Source organism: Chiloscyllium plagiosum, unplaced genomic scaffold (assembly GCF_037043375.1).
Source record: "Chiloscyllium plagiosum isolate Xiang-an unplaced genomic scaffold, Cpla_swu_hap1 HiC_scaffold_6, whole genome shotgun sequence".
Classification (NCBI taxonomy): Eukaryota; Metazoa; Chordata; class Chondrichthyes; order Orectolobiformes; family Hemiscylliidae; genus Chiloscyllium; species Chiloscyllium plagiosum.
Genome location: NW_028270144.1, coordinates 118,508,306 through 118,527,948, shown reverse-complemented (window position 1 = coordinate 118,527,948; position 19,643 = coordinate 118,508,306). Strand labels below are relative to the sequence as shown.

Sequence of the window (19,643 nt, the reverse complement as noted above, 5' to 3'; positions counted from 1 at the left end):
ATAGAGTCCTTCAGCTTATCCAGTCCATGCCAGTCAAAAACTACCACCGGACTATTCTAATCCCATTTCCCAGCACTTGGCCTTATGTGCCTTGATATCACACATGCACATCTAAATCCTTCTAAATTGTTATGAGGGTTTTCACCTCCACCACCTTCTCAGAGAGTGAGTCCCAGATTCCCACCACTCTCTGGGTGAAAAGCCTTTTCCTCAGATCTCCACTAAATCTTCTATACCTTGGCTTCAATCTTTGCCCCTGGATCCCACCATCACGACCTTCCTCTCCACCCAATCTGTGCCCCTCATAATTTTATACATCACAACCATGTCCCCTCTCAAACTCCTCTGTTCTAAGGAAAACAATCACAGTCTGTACAATCTCTTTAGATCAGAAACTCAATATCATTCTCAAAATGTGGCTACCATATATTTACATTGGTTGTTAATTCATGTATATACAGAATTATAGAATGATGCAACACAAAATGAGGCCATTCATCCCATTATTCCAATATTAACTCTCCAAAAGAGCCATCCATTTGGTCTTACTCAACTTTCTCTTTGTCCCTGGCATTAGAGATGTGCCCCTTTTAAGTAATTTTCCTTTTTGATAGTTATGATTTAATCTGTTTCCACTCCCGCCCTACCCCTTGCCCTTTCAGATGGTGAGGCCCAGACCAGTAACCTGTTGTGCTTAGCTTTGCGACCTGGACATTTCTATGAAGCAGAATATGTACAGTACTTCAGCATCTAGCAGATTGTTACCAGTTTGGGTGTAAATCTTCATCAGAATTGTTACGCTAAATGCTTACATTTGAGTGTAAAACTGCCCCATTCAGATGTTAATGATTGCCCTATGCATCTCCAGTACTTTTTGATTAGAATTGCAGTATTTCACCTATTATCATCAGTCGGATCCCTTGTGCTGCACACTGGGTTATACATTGCATTGAAAACTGTATTGAATTCTGTGGGAACTCTGCATAAACAGTGTGCTCCTTTTCTGTTCTCACTGCAATGAGAAACTGCCTCTCTCACTGGGAATCTATCTATCTCCATGGAGTGCATTCCTGCCTGGAGCGACTGTCAATAGACACTGTCTACCATCAAGTGCATGACAAAGTCAAAATGAAAAAATGCAGGGTTGTTTCACTTAGGAATCATTTAAAGTGTACCATTGAAAACATATGGGAGGTGTGGTTGAATGCATTGATCATTGGCAGAGAGCCATTCATTGACTGCTTGAAGTTAGTATGTGTGAATCATGGGAGAGACCATTAACATGGGTGGGCGCGTGGGATTGGTTGCGGGTGGGAGATTAAATCAGGAAAAAATTACAAGCGGCCTTCTGGGTTTTACTGAGCTAGGACTGCTTTCAGGAGGCGAGTTGGCATTTTAAACATCTTAATGAGGCTAACAGCATTATAACTTGGTTTATAAATTTGACAGCGAGGCACAGAGCTTTGCCAGGCTTTGGAGCAAGGTGAGGGAAGCTTTGGGAGAAAGTAAAGGCTTTTGCAGCATTGCTTGTGGGCAAAGAGGAGCAGAGGAAGCCAAGCCTGGCAATCAGGACATCAGGCAGACCTTCAGGTGGGGAACCCTCAGGGCCATAAGACTCAGATTTAGGAGCCATGACTTGGAGGTGCCAGTATTAGACTGGGGTGGCCGAAGTTAAAAATCACATAACACCAGGTTATAGGTTTATTTGGAAACACTAGCTTTCAGAGTGCTGCTTCTGCATCAAGTGGTTGACCTAGCTTCGAAAGCTAGTGCTTCCAACTAAACCTGTTGGACTATCGCCTGGTGTTGTGTGATTTTTAACAATGTTTTGGAGGTAAGACCTCCAGGTTTCCTGAAGTTTAAAACCCCACCTACATTAAGCAGCTCAGTAAGTCTAGGCCACAAAACTATATGGAACAGTAAATGGCTATTCAAAACATTGAGTGTTTCCTTTGAGGGGGGTATATATCTGTTGCCTTTCTCTTCTCTTGCCACACAGACTTGGGATATATTTTTAATGGAGTCATAGAGTCATGCAGCATGGAAATAGACCTTATTGGTCCATGCGGTACATAATCTCAAACTAAATTAGTCTCACCTGCCTGCACCTGGCCCATCTCCCTCCCAGGAGAAAGTGAGGACTGCAGATGCTGGAGATCAGAGCTGAAAAATGTGTTGCTGGAAAAGCGCAGCAGGTCAGGCAGCATCCAAGGAGCAGGAGAATTGACGTTTCAGGCATAAGCCTGAAGAAGGGCTTATGCCCAAAACGTCGATTCTCCTGCTCCTTGGATGCTGCCTGACCTGCTGCGCTTTTCCAGAAACACATTTTTCAGCTCCCATCTCCCTCCCAGTTTGGTGCTGGAAAAGCACAGCCGGTCAGGCAGCATCTGAGGAGAAGGAAAATCGACGTTTCCTGATGAAGGGCTTATGCCCGAAACATTGATTCTCCTGCTCCTCGGATGCTGCCTGACCTGCTGTGCTTTTCCAGTACCACACTCTCGACTCTGATTTCCAGCATCTTCATTCATCACTTTCTCCATATCCCTCCAAACCTTTCCTATTCATGTACTTATCCAAATGTACTTTAAACATTGTATTTGTGTCCAATTCCACCACTTTCTCAGGAAGTTCATTCCACATGCAAACTGCACTCTGTGTAAATAAAATTGCCTCTTGTGTCTTTTTAAAATCTTTCTCCTCTCACCTTAAAAATGTGCCCCTGAGTCTTGAAAATCCCCATCCTAAGGGAACGACAATTACCATTAACCCTATCTACACCCCTCATGATTTTATAATCTTCTATAAGGTCACCTCTCAACCTCCAATCTACAGTGAAAAAAGTCCCAGCCTATCCAGCCTTTCTTTATAACTTAAACCTTCCATATCTGGCAACATCCTGGTAAATCTTCTGAACCCTCCCCAGCTTGATAATATCCTTCCTTTACAATGATCAATTCTTTTATGAAAGTTACTGTGGAAGTTGCTGCCAGCGTATTTCATTTACATCACAGCTTATGTCCTTAAAGAAATTAAGATCATACACCCTCTGATTCTTTTGCGAATTGTCTGTGATCAGAAAGAAGTCACGTTGATTCCAACAAAAGAGGTTGGAAATGAGATGAGGTCCTGAAAGCAGCATTCAGGGAATTGTGAAGGAGAGCAGATCTCTGGATCTATAATCTCAGGATTGCTCCCAGTGTTGCCAGTGAGCATCGGGGAATTGATCTACTGGACACATGGCTGAAGAACAAATGTAGAAGGAAAGGCATCCAATTTCTGATGCACTGAAATCAGCTGCATAAGCTGGATGGGTTACATCTTATCAGGACTGGGAATGATACCCTCATAGGGAGATTTGCTAGTGCCATGAAAGTTGGTTTGAACCACCTTGTGAGGAGGAATGGGAACCTCAGGGTTAACACAAATTGATAAGGAGTTAAGTTAGCAACAGGAAGTACAAAAAGCTCTAAAGACAAATAGAAGCAGGAAAAACAAAGCCGAGCATTTAATGTGCTTTTAATGCAGAAAAGAGTCAACAAGACATGTATTTGGTTGTATTTGTAAAGGTAAGGACTGATTAGGAATGGTTTTTACCTGATTAGGGATGGTCAACATAGCTTTGTGCGTGGGAAATCAAGTCTCACAAACTTGACTGAGTTTTTTGAAGAAGCAACAAAGAGAATTGATGAGAGCGGTGGACATGATCTATATGGACTTCAGTATGGTGTTCGACAAGGTTCCTCAAGGTAGACTGGTTAGCAAGGTTAGATCCCATAGAATAGAGGGAGAACGAGCTATTTGGATAAAGAATTGGCTCAAATGTAGAAGACAGAGGGTGGTGTTGGAGGGTTGCTTTTCAGACTGGAGGCCTGAGACCAGTGGTGTGTCACAAGGATCGGTGCTGGGTCCACTGCTTTTGGTCATTTAAATAAATGATTTGGATGTGAACATAGGAGGTATGGTTATTAAGTTTGCAGACAACACCAAAATTGGGAGATGTAGTGGACAGCGAAGAAGGTTACCTCAGAGTGCAATGGGATCTAGATCAGACAGACCAATGGGCCAAAGAGGGCAGATGGAGTTGATTTTAAATAAATGTGAAGTGCTGAACTTTGGAAAAGCAAATCAGGGCAGGATTTATTCACTTAATAGTACGATCCTGGGGAGTGTTGCTGAACAAAGAGACCTTAGAGTGCAGGTTCATAGTTCCTTGAAAGTAGAGTCATATGTAGATAGGATAGTGAAGAAGGTATTTGGCATGCTTGCCTTCATTGGTCAGTGCATTGAGTAAAGCAGGGGGAGGTCATGTTACGGCTGTACAGGATGTTGGGTGGCTACTTTGAAACTTGAAAGGGTTCAGAAAAGGTTTACAAGGATGTTGCCGGGGTTGGGCTATCGGGAGAGGCTGAGTAGAGTGGGGCTATTTTCCCTGGAGTGTTGGAGGCTGAGGAGTGATCTTTTCTTTTATAGAGCCATAGAGATGTACAGCACCGAAACAGACCTCTTGATCCAACTTGTCCATGCCGACTAGATATCCTAACCCAATCTAGTACCGCCTGCCAGCACCCTGCCCATATCCCTCCAAACCCTTCATTTCATATACCCATCCAAATGCTTTTTAAATGTTGCATATAGAGGTTTATAAAATCATGAGGGCATAGATAGGGTGAATAGCCAAGATCTTTTCCCGCCGGTGGGGGAGTCTAAAACTAAAGGGCATAGTTTAAGGTGAGAGGGGCAAGATTTAACAGGGATCTAAGGGGCAACCTTTACATGCAGAGGGTGATAAGTGTATGGAATGAGTTGCCAGAGTAAGTGGTGGAGACTGATACAATAACAACATTTAAACAGCATCTGGATGGGTATGTGAATAGGAGGGATTGAGAGGATTACTGGCCAAATGCTGGCAAATGGGACTAGGTTAATTTAAGATGTCTGGTCAGCATGGACCAGTTGGACCGAAGGGTATGTTTCCATGCTGTGTGTCTCTATTACTCTATGACTTTAAGACCAACCTAAGGGGACTGTGCCTGAATACACAAAGCATTTGCAACAAGATAAATGATCTAATAGAGGTAACTATTTATGATATAATTGCCATATCAGAAACATGGCTGCATGGTGACCAAGAGTGGGAACTAAATATTCAAGGATATTGACATTTAGGAAAGATAGACAAGAACGAAAAGGAGGTTGTGTTGCATTGATAGTACATGATGGGATCAATCCATTTGTAAGGAAGGATTTCAGATCAGAAGAAGTGTGTAGAATTTGTTTGGGAGGAACTAAGAAACAGCAAAGGAAAGCAAACATTGGTTGGAGTAATTTCTAAGTCATCAAATAGTAGCGGTAATTCGGGGGATAATGTAAATCAGGAGATGAGAGAAGCTTGTAGCATGCACAAGATTAAACATGGATAACTTGAACTTGGGTAAACCAAGTGAGAAATAAAGCCATGGAGACTGAATTTCTGAAATTTATAAAATATGGTTTTCTTGAGCAGCACATTGAAGAGCTGACTGGAGGACATGCTTTTTTGGATCTGGTCTTATGTAATGAAAAAGCCTAATTAATAACCTTGTTGTAAAATAAATTTCAGGGATGAGTCACCTTAATATGGTAGAATTTTACAGTATATTTAAAAGTGAGGTAGTTCAATCTGAAGCAGTGGGCATTATATTTGAATCAGGAAAGTTATGAAAGCTTGAGGCACAAGGGCTGAACTGAATTGGGAAAATATATTGAAAGGTGCAACTAAACGCACAGGCTATTGACAGTCTTTAATTATTACAGAAACAATATATTCCTTCAAGGTGTAAAGACTCAAAAAGATCAATCAACTGTGTCGAACAAAGGAAATTAAGGATTCTATAAGGTTAAAGGTAAAGGCTTATGTAGTGGCCAGAAATAATAATAAATCTGAGGATTGGGAAGTTTTTAGATTACAGCAAAGGAGGACCAAGAAACTGAGAAGGAAAGTAAATCTAAAATATGAATGTAGTCTCATAAATGGTGAAGTGATTGGAACCAGGTGGATCTCATTGACTGTGAGATCCTTGATTGTGGTTTTTAACCTGGGCCAAACAGGGATCCCTGGGTGAAAAATATAAACAGGAGATTGAGAATCCCTTCACTTGAGGGACAGACTCAAAGCAGGCTGTGCAAATGTATATAAAGGGTGACTTGGTGATGGGATACCAACCTCTGTGCTGTTATTTCAAATGGACTGTAAAAATTTCTAGAGACAAGTAAAAGGTGAATGTTTGGTTCAGATGAGAGTGAGTCCATTAAAGCATGGTCAGGAGACTTTATAATTAGAGGAATCTCAAAAAAGCTGTGATTTTATTTATTTTGTGTGTATTTTCACTGAGGAAGATGCAAGGGATTTCCCAGATTAAGAGTTCCAAATTACAAGGGATAATGAGGAGATGAAGGAAATTAATTTTATTAACATAATTGCACTGGAGAAATTAATGGGGTTGTAAGTTCTCAGACGTAATACGCCAGAGTGTTGAAAGATGTGGCTACAGGGATAGCTGATGCATTGTTAATCATCTACCAAATTTTCACAGATGCTGGAATGATTCCTGCAGCTCACCAATGTGACCTCACTATTTACAAAAGGAACAAGGAAAATAAACAGGGAACTGCAGAACCATCAGCCTTACAACAGTAGTAGGGAAAATGCTACTATCTATTTAAAGGACGTGATAAATGAACATTTGGGAAAAAAAATTATCTAATTAAGCATAGTCAGCATACATTTGTGAATAGAAAATCATGTTTATCAAACTTGTTAGAATTTTATTCATGTTAGAAACAAAACTGATAAAAGGGAGTCAAAAATGTAGTATATTTGGATTTTCAGAAGAATTTTAATAAAGTCTCCCATAATAGGTTGGTTAGCTAAGTTAATGCACGTGGCATAGGTGGTAATAGAGATAAAATTGGGTAACAGGCAGAAAACAAGGAATAGGAATAAGTGTGTCATTCACTTATTGGAGGACTGTGACCAGTGGGAATCTCAATAATCAATACTTAGGACCTAACTACTCAATGATTTGGATGCATGATCCAATGTAATGTTTTCAAATTTGCAGATGGTACAAAGCTAAGCAGAAATGTGCATTGTGAAGATGATTGAAAATGTTTTCAGGAGGATTTGGACAAGCTTAGTGATTGGACAAGAATGTGGCAGATGGGATATAATGTGGAACAATGTAAAGTTCTTGCAGAAAGAGCAGATATGCGGAGTATTTCTTAAATGGTGAGAGGTTGCAAAGTGTAGATGTACCAATGGAATTTGAGTGTCCTGATCAATAAGTTACTGAAGACTAACACAAAGGTGCAGCAAGCTATTGGGAAGACTGATGGAATGTTGGCCTCTCTTGCAAGTGCATTTGAATACAGGAGTAGAGTAATTTGCCCAATGGGGCTTGCTGTAGAATCATATAGCATGGAAACAGACCCTTCGGTCCAACCTGTTCCCAAACTAAACTAGTCCCACCTGCCTGTACTTGGCCTGTATCCCTCCAAACCTTTCCTATTCATGTACTTTTCTAAGTAACTTTCAAATGTTTTAACTGTACCTGCATCCATCACTTACTCTGGCAGTTCATTCCACATATGAAACACTGTTTGTGGTGGGGGGTTAGGAAGTAGTAGATGCAGCTGATTGGATTGTCTCAATCTTGGTGACAATTCAGTGAAGACACAGGTGAGAGGGAGACCCCTTCAAAGGGAAGGATCACGTAGTGAAGTCTTGCTTCAACTCTATCAGAGCACCTGGAGTACTTTTGTGCATTTTTGGTCACCTTATCTCAGCAAAGATATGATTGCCACAGAGGGAATGCACTACAGATTTACCAGAGTTGTACTGGGATGGCAGGACTATCCTATGGAGAGAGATTGGGCAAACTGAGTTTGTAATCTCTAGAATTTCAAAGAATGACAGGTGATCTCAATGAAACTTACAAAATGCTTAAAGGGATAGTCAGAGTAGATGCAGGTAAAATGTTTTCCTTGGTTGAAGAGTCAAGAATAAAGGCATAATTTAACAAAAGAAAGGGTGCCATTGAGGATCGAGATGACAAGAAATTATTTCACTCAGAGCGTGGCGAATCTATGGAATTGTCCAACTCAGAAGACTGTGAATGATCACTCTTTGAGTGTATTTAAAGTAGGGGCAGATACATTTTTGATTGTCAATGGAGCAATGGGTTAGAACATTGCACAAAATCTGGAGGGAAGGGATTGAGGGTGATTTAGCAGTTTGGATCAGTAATTGGCTGGCTGAAAGAAGACAGAGGGTGGCGGTTGATGGGAAATGTCCATCTTGGAGTTCAGTAACTAGTGGTGTGCCACAAGGATTTGTTTTGGGGACACTGCTGTTGGTCATTTTTATTAATAACCTAGATGATTGCGTGGAATGATGGATTCGTAAATTTACGAATGACACGAGTATTAAATGCAATTATACCAACTGCGATCTGAAGCAGACCTCAGGCCTGCTTCAGACACTAAGGTGGAGTTGTGGGTAGTGTTGAAGGATATTGCAGGTTACAGAGGGACATAGGTAAGCTGCAGAGCTGGGTTGAGAGGTGGAAAATGGAGTTTAATATGGAAAAGTGTGAGGTGATTCACTTTGGAAGGAGCAACAGAAATACAGAGTACTGGCTAATGGTAAGATTTTCAGTAGATTAGATGAGCAGGGAGATCTATGTCCATGTGCATAGATCCTTGAAAGTTGCCCCTCAGGTTGATGGAGTTGTTAAGAAGGCATATGGTGTGTTCGTTTTTATTGGTAGAGGGATTGAGTTTCGGAGCCATGAGGTCATGCATCAGCTGTACAAAACTCTGGTGCAGCCACACTTGGAGTATTGCATACGGTCCTGGTCACTGCATTATAGAAAGGATGTGGAGGCTTTGGAAAGGGTTCAGAGGAGATTTACGAAGATGTTGCCTGATATGGGGGGAAGGTCTTATGAGAAAAGGCTAAGGGACTTGAGTACAATAGGTCAGTGGGGAAGGAGATGAAGGTGATAGGTCAGGGAGGAGAGGGTGGAGTGGATAGGTGGAAAAGGAGCTGGGCAGGTCGGACAAGTCCGGACAGGTCAGGGGATCGAGTTGCTGGAGGTTAGAAGCTAGGATGAGGTGGGGGAAGGGGAAATGAGGAAACTGTTGAAATCCACATTGATGCCCTGGGGTTGAAGTGTTCCGAGGCGGAAGATGAGACATTCTTCCTCCAGGCATCTGGTGGTGAGGGAGCGGCGGTGGAGGAGGCCCAGCACCTCCATATCCTCGGCAGAGTGGGAGGGGGAGTTGAAATGTTGAGCCACGGGGCGATTTGGTTGATTGGTGCGGGTGTCTCGGAGATGTTCCCTAAAGCGCTCTGCTAGGAGGCGCCCAGTCTCCCCAATGTAGAGGAGACTGCATCGGGAGCAACGAATACAATAGATGATATTAGTGGATGTGCAGGTAAAACTTTGATGGATGTGGAAAGCTCCTTTGGGGCCTTGGATAGAGGTGAGGGAGGAGGTGTGGGCGCAGGTTTTACAGTTCCTGCGGTGGCAGGGGAAAGTGCCAGGATGGGAGGGTGGGTCGTAGGGGGGCGTGGACCTGACCAGGGAGGGAAATATATCCCTGGTGGTGGGGTCTGTTTGGAGGTGGCGGAAATGTCGGCGGATGATTTGGTTTATGCGAAGGTTGGTCGGGTGGAAGATGAGCACCAGGGGCGTTCTGTCCTTGTTGCGGTTGGAGGGGTTGGGTCTGAGGGAGGAGGTGCGGGATGTGGATGAGATGCGTTGGAGGGCATCTTTAACCACGTGGGAAGGGAAATTGCGGTCTCTAAAGAAGGAGGCCATCTGGTGTGTTCTATGGTGGAACCGCTCCTCCTGGGAGCAGATACGGCTTAGGCGGAGGAATTGGGAATACGGGATGGCATTTTTGCAAGAGGTAGGGTGGGAAGAGGTGTAATCCAGGTAGCTGTGGGAGTCGGTGGGTTTGTAGAAGATGTCAGTGTCAAGTCGGTCGTCACTGATGGAGATGGCCCCAAAGGAGCTTTCCACATCCATCAAAGTTTTACCTGCACATCCACTAATATCATCTATTGTATCCGTTGCTCCCGATGTGGTCTCCTCTACATTGGGGAGATTGGGCGCCTCCTAGCAGAGCGCTTTAGGGAACATCTCCGAGACACCCGCACCAATCAACCAAATCGCCCAGTGGCTCAACATTTCAACTCCCCCTCCCACTCTGCCGAGGATATGGAGGTGCTGGGCCTCCTCCACCGCCGCTTCCTCACCAGCAGACGCCTGGAGGAAGAACGCCTCATCTTCCGCCTCGGAACACTTCAACCCCAGGGCATCAATGTGGATTTCAACAGTTTCCTTATTTCCCCTTCCCCCAACTCATCCTAGCTTCTAATCTCCAGCAACTCGATCCCCTGACCTGTCCGGACTTATCCGACCTGCCCAGCTCCTTTTCCACCTATCCACTCCAACCTCTCCTCCCTGACCTATCACCTTCATCTCCTTCCCCACTGACCTATTGTACTCTCTGCCACTCTCTCCCCACCCCCACCCTCCTCTAGCTTATCTCTCCACGCTTCAGGCTCTCTGCCTTTATCCCTGATGAAGGGCTTTTGCCCGAAACGTTGATTTTGCCTGTCCTCGGATGCTGCCTGAATTGCTGTGCTCTTCCAGCACCACTGATCCAGAATCTGGTTTCCAGCATCTGCAGTCATTGTTTTTACCTAAGGGACTTGAGGCTGTTTTCGTGAGAGAGAAGAAGTTTGAGAGGTGACTTAATCGAGACATATAAGATAATCAGAAGGTTAGATAGGGTCAACAGTGAGAACCTTTTTCCTCAAATGGTGATGGCTAACATGAGGGAACATAGCTTTAAATTGAAGGTTGATAGATATAGAACAGATTTCATAGGTAGATTCTTTATTCAGAGAATAGTAGGGGCATGGAACGCCCTGCCTGCAGCTGTAGTAGACTTGGCAAATTTGAGGGCATTTAAATGGTCATTGGATAAACATACGGATGAAAATTGAATAGTGTAGGATAGATGGGCTTCAGATTGGTAGCACAGGTCAGCGCAACATTGAGGGCCGAAGGGCCTGTAATGCGCTGTGATGTTCTATGTTCTATTCCAGTTGCATACAAGTAACTGTTCTCAACAATCCTAACCTATTCAAAAACAAAATATTCACTAAACTAAGAGGTCAACTGTATTTAAGTTGTTTATATTTCAAAAAACCCAGTAAATACATATAACAATAGCAAAATAAACATATAGACCTGGAGTGGGGGTGCATCTATAAGGGTTACTTTGAGGAACTATCCCGTCCATAGTAGCCAGTTTAGCAATAAAGTAGCAAAAAATTTCCATGAATTACATATCCAACAAGGATTTCACAGTAGCTTAGGGCTAGCAATTTGGTTTGAAGATTAGTGTATTGAAAACACGAAGGATTACAATTGCATGCTGTTTTACAGTTGAATAAGTCTTTAATCCAGATCTGCACAATCAAATGCTGGGTTAGATTATTTTGCTGTAATCACTCCAGGCTATCTAAATTTCCATTAAAAAAATGATCCATTTCCCTAGTGAATTACCAGTGTTAAATTACTGCTGAATAATTCTCAGAAAGTTTACATTATTCTTTACATGATCGGCATGTCTTTTTTCCCCCCGTAAATTGTCTTTCTTTTGTGGTTCTCTGTCTCATGCCATTCTGTGGGCCAACAGTGAATGGGTAGAGGAGACATGTGCTCATGTAACACCACCTCAGGGAGACTAAGATTGACTCCCCCAGAGACGGGCAATGTCCTGGCCCACGCCTGCAGAGCCCACACAATATCCTTCATTGTTCTCGTCAATGAGCCTTGAAGGATATTCTCCCCAGGCTGTTTGATCTGCTCCTTGCAATCTCACAGGTATACATGTGTGCTTGCCGCGGGGACAACTTTACATAACTTCTCCAGTGGGGTAAAAAGTTAGTATCCATAAGAGAAACCACTTGTCAGATTTTTATAACTACCTCAGTTCTGAGGAAAGATCACTGGAACCAAAACATTAACTCTGATTTCTCTCCAGAGATGCTACCAGACCTGCTGAGTTTTTCAAGCAATTTCTGTTCTCGCTTCTTATAACAACCTACCTGGTTCACTGATGCTCAGTAGGGAAGAAAAGGTACCATCGTTTCCTGTTCAGCCAATGTATGACACTACATCCACCTCAATGAATGCTAATATTGATCCTTTAAAAACTAAACCACTGGGTTGCTAGAAAGTTTCAATATTGACATTAAAAAGGGCATTTGCATCCACCAAGCCAGGTGGACCTCATTGACTATGAGATTCTTAACCTGGCCCAATCAGGAAGCCCTGGCTGACAGCTATAAACAGGAGAGTTCCCCCTTCAACTCTATTTTGATTTAGTCCCTACCCTCCCCTTCACTGTTTGATAACACAGCATTGCTCTTTAATGAGAAGGGCACAGCTTTCACTGGCCACTCGGTGTTTCTCTTCTTCCTGGTGGTGGAAACTGAATAAAGATTCGTGCACCTTGTGTCTCTCACTGTGTCTCACACCTGCACACACACACACACAACATGGGTGTGGGGGAATAAATAAGCACTACCGCAGTTAGGCAGTAGTGTGAGAAAAAACAGTTAAACAGGAGTATCAGAGGTTCTGTAAAAGAGAAAAGTAAATAAAATAAACAGGAGATTTGGGGTCATTAGGGCCGACTGCCTGCCCCTCTTCCGCAGTTACGTTAGAGCCTGGGTGTCTCTGGAGAAGAAGCATGTGGTGTCCACTAACACCCTGGAGTTGTTCAGGGGGAGGTGGGCACCGCAGGGAGTGGAGTGCATTATTTCCCCCTCCAACTCTATTTTGATTTAATCCCTGCCCTCCCATTCACTGATCACACAGCATTGCCCTTTGATGTGAAGGGCAGTGCTTGTCACTGGCCACTCGGGTGTTTCCTTTCTTCCTGGTGGTGGAAACTGTTGTATTTCACTGTGTCTCACACCTGCACACACCCAACATGGGTGCAAAAAAAAGGTAAAAAAAAAAGAAAAGAAAATGCACTGGGTCGCTGCACAGGTCTTGAGTGAAGAAGGAAAAAAAGAAGAGTGTCAGTCATCCTGATCACTCTCCGAGCTGGTTCTGAGGCCACTTGATCAGTAAAAAAGAGAAAGAAAAAATAAATAAACAGGAGATTCAGAAGGTCTCCTCAGTCTAGAGACTGGCTTTGAGTTGGCTGGTAGCCCATGTAGCAGGACGAACAGAGTAGTGTTCTCTAGTTTACTACCGGTGCCACGAGATAGCAGGGCGAGGAACAGGGAGCGGGCACAGCTTAATACGTGGCTGCGCAGCTGGTGTAGGAGGGAGGACTTCAGATATGTAGATAATTGGGATGCCTTCTGGGGAAGGTGGGACCTGTACAAGAAGGACGGGTTGCATCTGAACTGGAAGGGGACCAATGTCCTGGGTGGAAGGTTTACTCGAGTAGTTCGAGAGGGTTTAAACTAGTATGGCAGGGGGGGTGGGAACCTGAGCTGTATACCAGAGGTGAGAGTTGATGCAGATGAGGCAATAGCAAGAGGTAGACCAGCTAGTGGGAAGGATTTTCCTGGGAAGGAACCAAGGGATCAGTTAAAGTGTGTTTGCTTTAACGCAAGGAATATCAGGAATAAAAGTGATGAACTTAAAGCATGGATCAGTACCTGGTGCTATGATGTTGTGGCCATAACAGAGACATGGGTTTCTCAGGGGCAGGAATGGTTGCTGGATGTTCCAGGGTTTAGAGCATTTAAAAAGAATAGGGAGGGGGTAAAAAGAGGAGGGGGTGTAGCACTACTAATCAGAGAGGGTATCACAGCTACAGAAGCTTCCATTGTTGAGGAAGATCTGCCTACCGAGTCAGTATGGGTGGAAATTAGGAACAGCAAGGGAGCAGTCACCTCGTTAGGGGTTTAGTACAGGCCCCCCAACAGCAGCAGGGAGTTGGAAGAAAGCATAGGTCAGCAGAGTTTGGAAAAGTGTGGACGTAGTAGGGTTGTTGTAATGGGTGACTTTAATTTTCCTAATATTGATTGGAACCTCCTTCGAGCAGAAGATTTGAATGGAGCTGTTTTTGTAAGGTGTGTTCAGGAGGGTTTCCTAACTCAGTACGTTGACAGGCCGATGAGGGGAGAGGCCATTCTAGACTTAGTGCTCGGAAACGAGCCGGGGCAGGTATCAGATCTTATGGTGGGAGAGCATTTTGGTGACAGTGACCACAACTGCCTCATATTCTACATAGCTAAGGAGAAGGAGAGGATTAGGCAAAATGAGAGGATATTTAATTGGGGAAGAGGAAACTATGATGCGATTAGACATGAGTTAGGAAGCATGGATTAGGAGCAATTGTTCCATGGTAAAGGCACTATAGACATGTGGAGACTGTTTAAGGAACAGTTGTTGCAAGTGATGAATAAATATGTCCCTCTGAGACAGGCAAGAAATGTTAAGATAAAGGAACCTTGGATGACGAGAGCGGTGGAGCTTCTTGTCAAAAGGAAAAAGGTAGCTTACATAAGGTGGAGGAAGCTAGGGTCAAGCTCAGCTCTAGAGGATTACAGGTAGGCGAGGAAGGAGCTCAAAAATGGTCTGAGGAGAGCCAGGAGGGGTATGAGAAAGGCTTGGCAGAACGGATTAGGGAGAACACAAAGGCATTTTACACTTTTGTGAGGAATAAGAGAATGGTCAAAAAAAGAGTAGTGCCGATCAGGGATAGCATAAGGAATTTGTGTGTGGAATCTGAGGAGATAGGGGAAGCCCTAAATGAGTTTTTTGCTTCTGTCTTTATGAAAGAAACAAACTTTGTAGTGAATGAAACCTTTAAAGAGCAGGTGTGCATGCTGGAATGGATAGAGAGAGAGGAAGCTGATGTGCTGAAAATTTTGGCAAACATTAAAATTGACAAGTCGCCAGGCCTGGACCAGATTTGTCCTCGGCTGCTTTGGGAAACAAGAAATGCAATTGCTTTGCCACGTGCGAAGATCTTTGCATCCTTGCTCTCCACTGGAGTCGTACCTGAGGACTGGAGAGAGGCAAATGTAATTCCTCTCTTCAAGAAAGGAAATAGGGAAATCCCTGGCAATTACAGACCAGTAAGTCTCATGTCTGTTGTCTGCAAGGTGTTAGAAAGGATTCTGAGGGATAGGATTTATGACCATCTGGAAGACCATGGCTTGATTGAATGCAGTCAACACTGCTTTGTGAGGGGCAGGTCATGCCTCACAAACCTTATCGAGTTCTTTGAGGATGTGACTAGAAAAGTTGATGAGGGTCGAGGTGTGGATGTGGTGCATATGGACTTCAGCAAGGCATTTGATAAGGTTCCCCATGGTAAGCTCATTCAGAAGGTCAGGAACTTAGCTGTCTGGATACAGAATTGGCTGGCCAACAGAAGACAGCGAGTGGTAGTAGAAGGAAAATATTCTGCCTGGAAGTCTGTGGTGAGTGGTGTTCCACAGGGCTCTGTCCTTGGGCCTCTACTGTTTGTAATTTTTATTAATGACTTGGATGAGGGGATTGAAGGATGGGTCAGCAAGTTTGCAGATGACACAAAGGTTGGAGGTGTCGTTGACAGTATAGAGGGCTGTTGTAGGCTGCAGCAGGAATTGACAGGATGTAGAGATGGGCTGAGAGATGGCAGATGGAGTTCAACCTGGATAAATGCGAGGTGATGCGTTTTAGCAGGTCGAATTTGAAAGCTGAGTACAGGATTAAGGATAGGATTCTTGGCAGTGTGGAGGAACAGAGGGATCTTGGTGTGCAGATACATAGATCCCTTAAAATGGCCACCCAAGTGGACAGGGTTGTTAAGAAAGCATATGATGTTTTGGCTTTCATTAACAGGGGGATTGAGTTTAAGAGCCGTGAGATCTTGTTGCAGCTCTATAAAACTTTGGTTAGACCGCACTTGGAATACTGCGTCCAGTTCTGGTCGCCCTATTATAGGAAAGATGTGGATGCTTTGGAGCGGGTTCAGAGGAGGTTTACCAGGATGCTGCCTGGACTGGAGGGCTTATCTTATGAAGAGAGGTTGACTCAGATCGGACTTTTCTCATTGGAGAAAAGGAGGAGGAGAGGGGACCTAATTGAGGTATACAAGATAATGAGAGGCATAGATAGAGTCGATAGCCAGAGACTATTTCCCAGAGCAGAAATGACTAACATGAGGGGTCATAGTTTTAAGCTGGTTGGAGGAAAGTGTAGAGGGGATGTCAGAGGCGGGTTCTTTACGCAGAGAGTTGTGAGAGCATGGAATGCGTTGCCAGCAACAGTTGTGGAAGCAAGGTCATTGGGGATATTTAAGAGACTGCTGGACATGCATATAGTCACAGGAATTTGAGGGTGCATACATGAGGATCAGTGGTTGGCACAACATCGTGGGCTGAAGGCCCTGTTCTGTGCTGTACTGTTCTATGTTCTATGTACTGTGAACATGTAAATTAAAGGGCGACTTGGTGACAGATGTTGACCTCTGTGTAGTTATTTCAGTATCATACAGTTATTTGGATGGAATTGGTGTGCATGGATATGGGGAAAGACTGGAGATTGATGCTAAGTAATGGTCACATTGACAGTCTAAGGAGACAGACTAGGTGGTTTCGGACTCAGATGAGGCAAAATTTCTTCACCCAGAGAGTTGTAGGGCTATAGACCTCACCACCACCTTTTTAAGGGTCATTAATGGTAAGAAATGCTTGCCATGTAAGTGAGACCCACACCCTGGCAATTAATTTTTAATAAAGAAGAGAAGGGAGAATATAATGCAAGCTTTCCTCTGCTGCCTCTCTTTTGCATACAGAAAACTGAAAACACTGAACAGTGTGATGTGGCACGTGGAATCATCGATGTGAAGCACCAGTGGGATGCCATATAGAAACATAGAAAATAGGAACAGGAGTAGGCCATTCTGCCCTTTGAACCTGGTCTGCCATTCAATATGATCTGATCATTCACTCAGTACCCTTCAGCTGCTTTCTCCCAATACCGTTGATCCCTTTAGTCTTAAAGAATGATATCTAAATACTTCCTGAAAATGTTTTCAATCACTTTGCAGTGGGTCTGGAGTCACATGTAGACCAGACCAGATAAGGATACAAATCACCTTCCCTAAAGCACATTAGTGACCCAGATGAGTTCTTATAATGGCCAACTGTGGTTATATGATCACCTTTAGGCGAGTCAGTTATTCCAGATTTTTATTGAATTCAAATTTTGCCATCTTCCACCATAGGCATTAGAACCATGTCTTTGGAACATGACTGAGTGTTCTTCATTACTAGTCCAGTGACTTTATCACAATGCCACCACCCACTTGCATGTCCTTTTCTTCCATCATTGCCAACACTGGTTAATCGCTGATCAATGCCTAAATGGTTTCTTTCTTTTTTTCTGACAGGACAAGCTGGAACCTGGTGCTACTCCCAGGCCATTGTTTGCACGGTTAAGCAGCCTTCCTTTTCCTTGATGGATCACTCACCACTGAAAAAATGGCGATATTTTGACATTTCCTGAGAGGGTAACGGGTAGAATTGGTACCGCCTCTGTGCTTCAAAGTGGACAACATCGTCCATCCTTCCGCGACACACCTTGTAGAAATTCAAGCACTTCTTTGCGGCAGGGCGGCGAAGATGCGGGAGATTTTGTGCAATATGGTTAATGCAGTGACCATCTCATTGGTTCTGATTCTGTCTCTGGGATATCCATGCCAATCCATCTTCTGTCCTAATTCCTGTACCTGCTATTTCTCAACTGAAGTCCACTGCACGTTTCGGTCACTAAAAGCAGTGCCATCCAGATTACCGATGATGGTGGAAAGAATCAATTTAGGGTTTGTATACCTCTAGATATACTTGCAAAAAATCTCTTGTATAAGCATAAATATATTGTTGAAATGTCTAATATGAGCACTTACATGTGAGCATAAGAAGTATAGTTAGTAAATTTGCAGATGACACCAAAATTAGAGGTGTAGTGGACAGCAAAGAAGGTTACCTCAGATTACAATGGGATCTTGATCATATGGACCAATGGGCTGAGAAATGGCAGATAGAGTTTAATTTTGATAAATGTGAGATGCTGCATTTTGGGAAAGCAAATCTTAGCAGGACTTATACACTTAATGGTAAGGTACTAGGGGGTTTTGCTGAGCAAAGAGACCTTGGAGTGCAGGTTCATAGCTCCTTGAAAGTGGAGTCACAGGTAGATAGGATAGTGAAGAAGGTGTTTGGTATGCTTTCCTTTATTAGTCAGAGTATTGAGTACAGGAATTGGGAGGTCATGTTGTGGCTGTACAGGACATTGGTTAGGCCACTTTTGGAATATTGTGTGAAATTCTGGCCTCCTTCCTATTGGAAGGATGTTGTGAAACTTGAAAGCATTCAGAAAAGATTTACAAGGATGTTGCCAGCGTTGGAGGATTTGAGCTATAGGGAGAGGTTGAATAAGCTGGGACTGTTTTCTCTGGAGCATTGGGAGCTGAGGGGTCACCTTATAAAGGTTTATAAAATCACGAGGGGCATGGATAGGATAAATAGACAAAGTCTCTTCCCTGGGGTCGGGGAGTCCAAACTAGAGGGCATAGGTTTAGGGTGAGAGGGGAAAGATATAAAACAGACTTAAGGGTCAACATTTTCACGCAGAAGGTGGTATGTGTATGGGATGTGATGCCAGAGGAAGTGGTGGAGGCTAGTACAATGCAACATTTAAAAGGCATTTGGATGGGTATATGAATAGGAAGGGTTTGAAGGGATATGGGTCGGGTTGGTGTGTTAGGTCGGCATGGACGAGTTGGGCCAAAGGGTCTGTTTCCATGCTATACATCTCTAAGATTCTAACACTCTATGACATGGATCATACAAACCATCAATGATTGAACACTATAGATTGAACACTAAACAGTTTTTCCTGAGCATGGACTGAAAACTGAAGAGAAGAATTTTAACCAGAAAGGCTTGTATGATAATCCAGTAGTTATGTCATCGCTATAAATGAGATTGGCTTTTTAATTCAGATTTATTTAATTAACTGAATTTAAGTGTTGTGTTTCTGAACTCGTGCCTTTGTGTGGTGGGTTGCTAGTAATCAATATGCCGCCGTTCCCAATAACATTTTGGAAGAACATTTTGGCCCATCAAATCTCTTCCATCATTCACTGTGATGATGGCTGATCTTCAACACCAATCCCACTTTCCCTCCTGTTCTTCATATCCCTTGATTCCCTTAAAAACCAAACGTCTGCCCATCTCAGCCGAAATGATGGAGCATTTGCAATCTCCTGAGGTCGAGAATTCCAAAGATTCACAACTCTTTGAGGGAAGAAAAACTTTCTAACTTTAGCCCAAAATGATTGGCCCCTTTATCCTGAGTCTGTACCCTTAAGCATTTGACTTCCCAGCCTGGGGAAACAGCCTCGCAGTATCTCTCCTGTCAAGCCCCTTCAGAATCTTGAATGATTTAATTAATTTAGCAGTGATGGCTCGAGGGAATGTATGAACTCAATGTACTCAATCTCTTATTGAAGCACAAACTTTTTATCCCAGGGAGGTATCCAATGAATCTTCGCTTACT

The 19,643-nt window shown here is 43.5% G+C and overlaps 1 protein-coding gene across 1 annotated transcript in view; it reads left to right on the top strand.

Moving 5' to 3' along the window:
* Nucleotides 1-19,643, top strand: part of mxra5a (matrix-remodelling associated 5a) — a 61,554-nt gene that overhangs the window by 6,668 nt on the left and 35,243 nt on the right. The window contains exon 2 of the mRNA XM_043692722.2: nucleotides 17,473-17,904. Coding sequence (XP_043548657.2) covers nucleotides 17,705-17,904 — 200 coding nt within the window. The 5' untranslated portion in view covers nucleotides 17,473-17,704. The remainder of the gene's footprint in view (nucleotides 1-17,472; nucleotides 17,905-19,643) is intronic.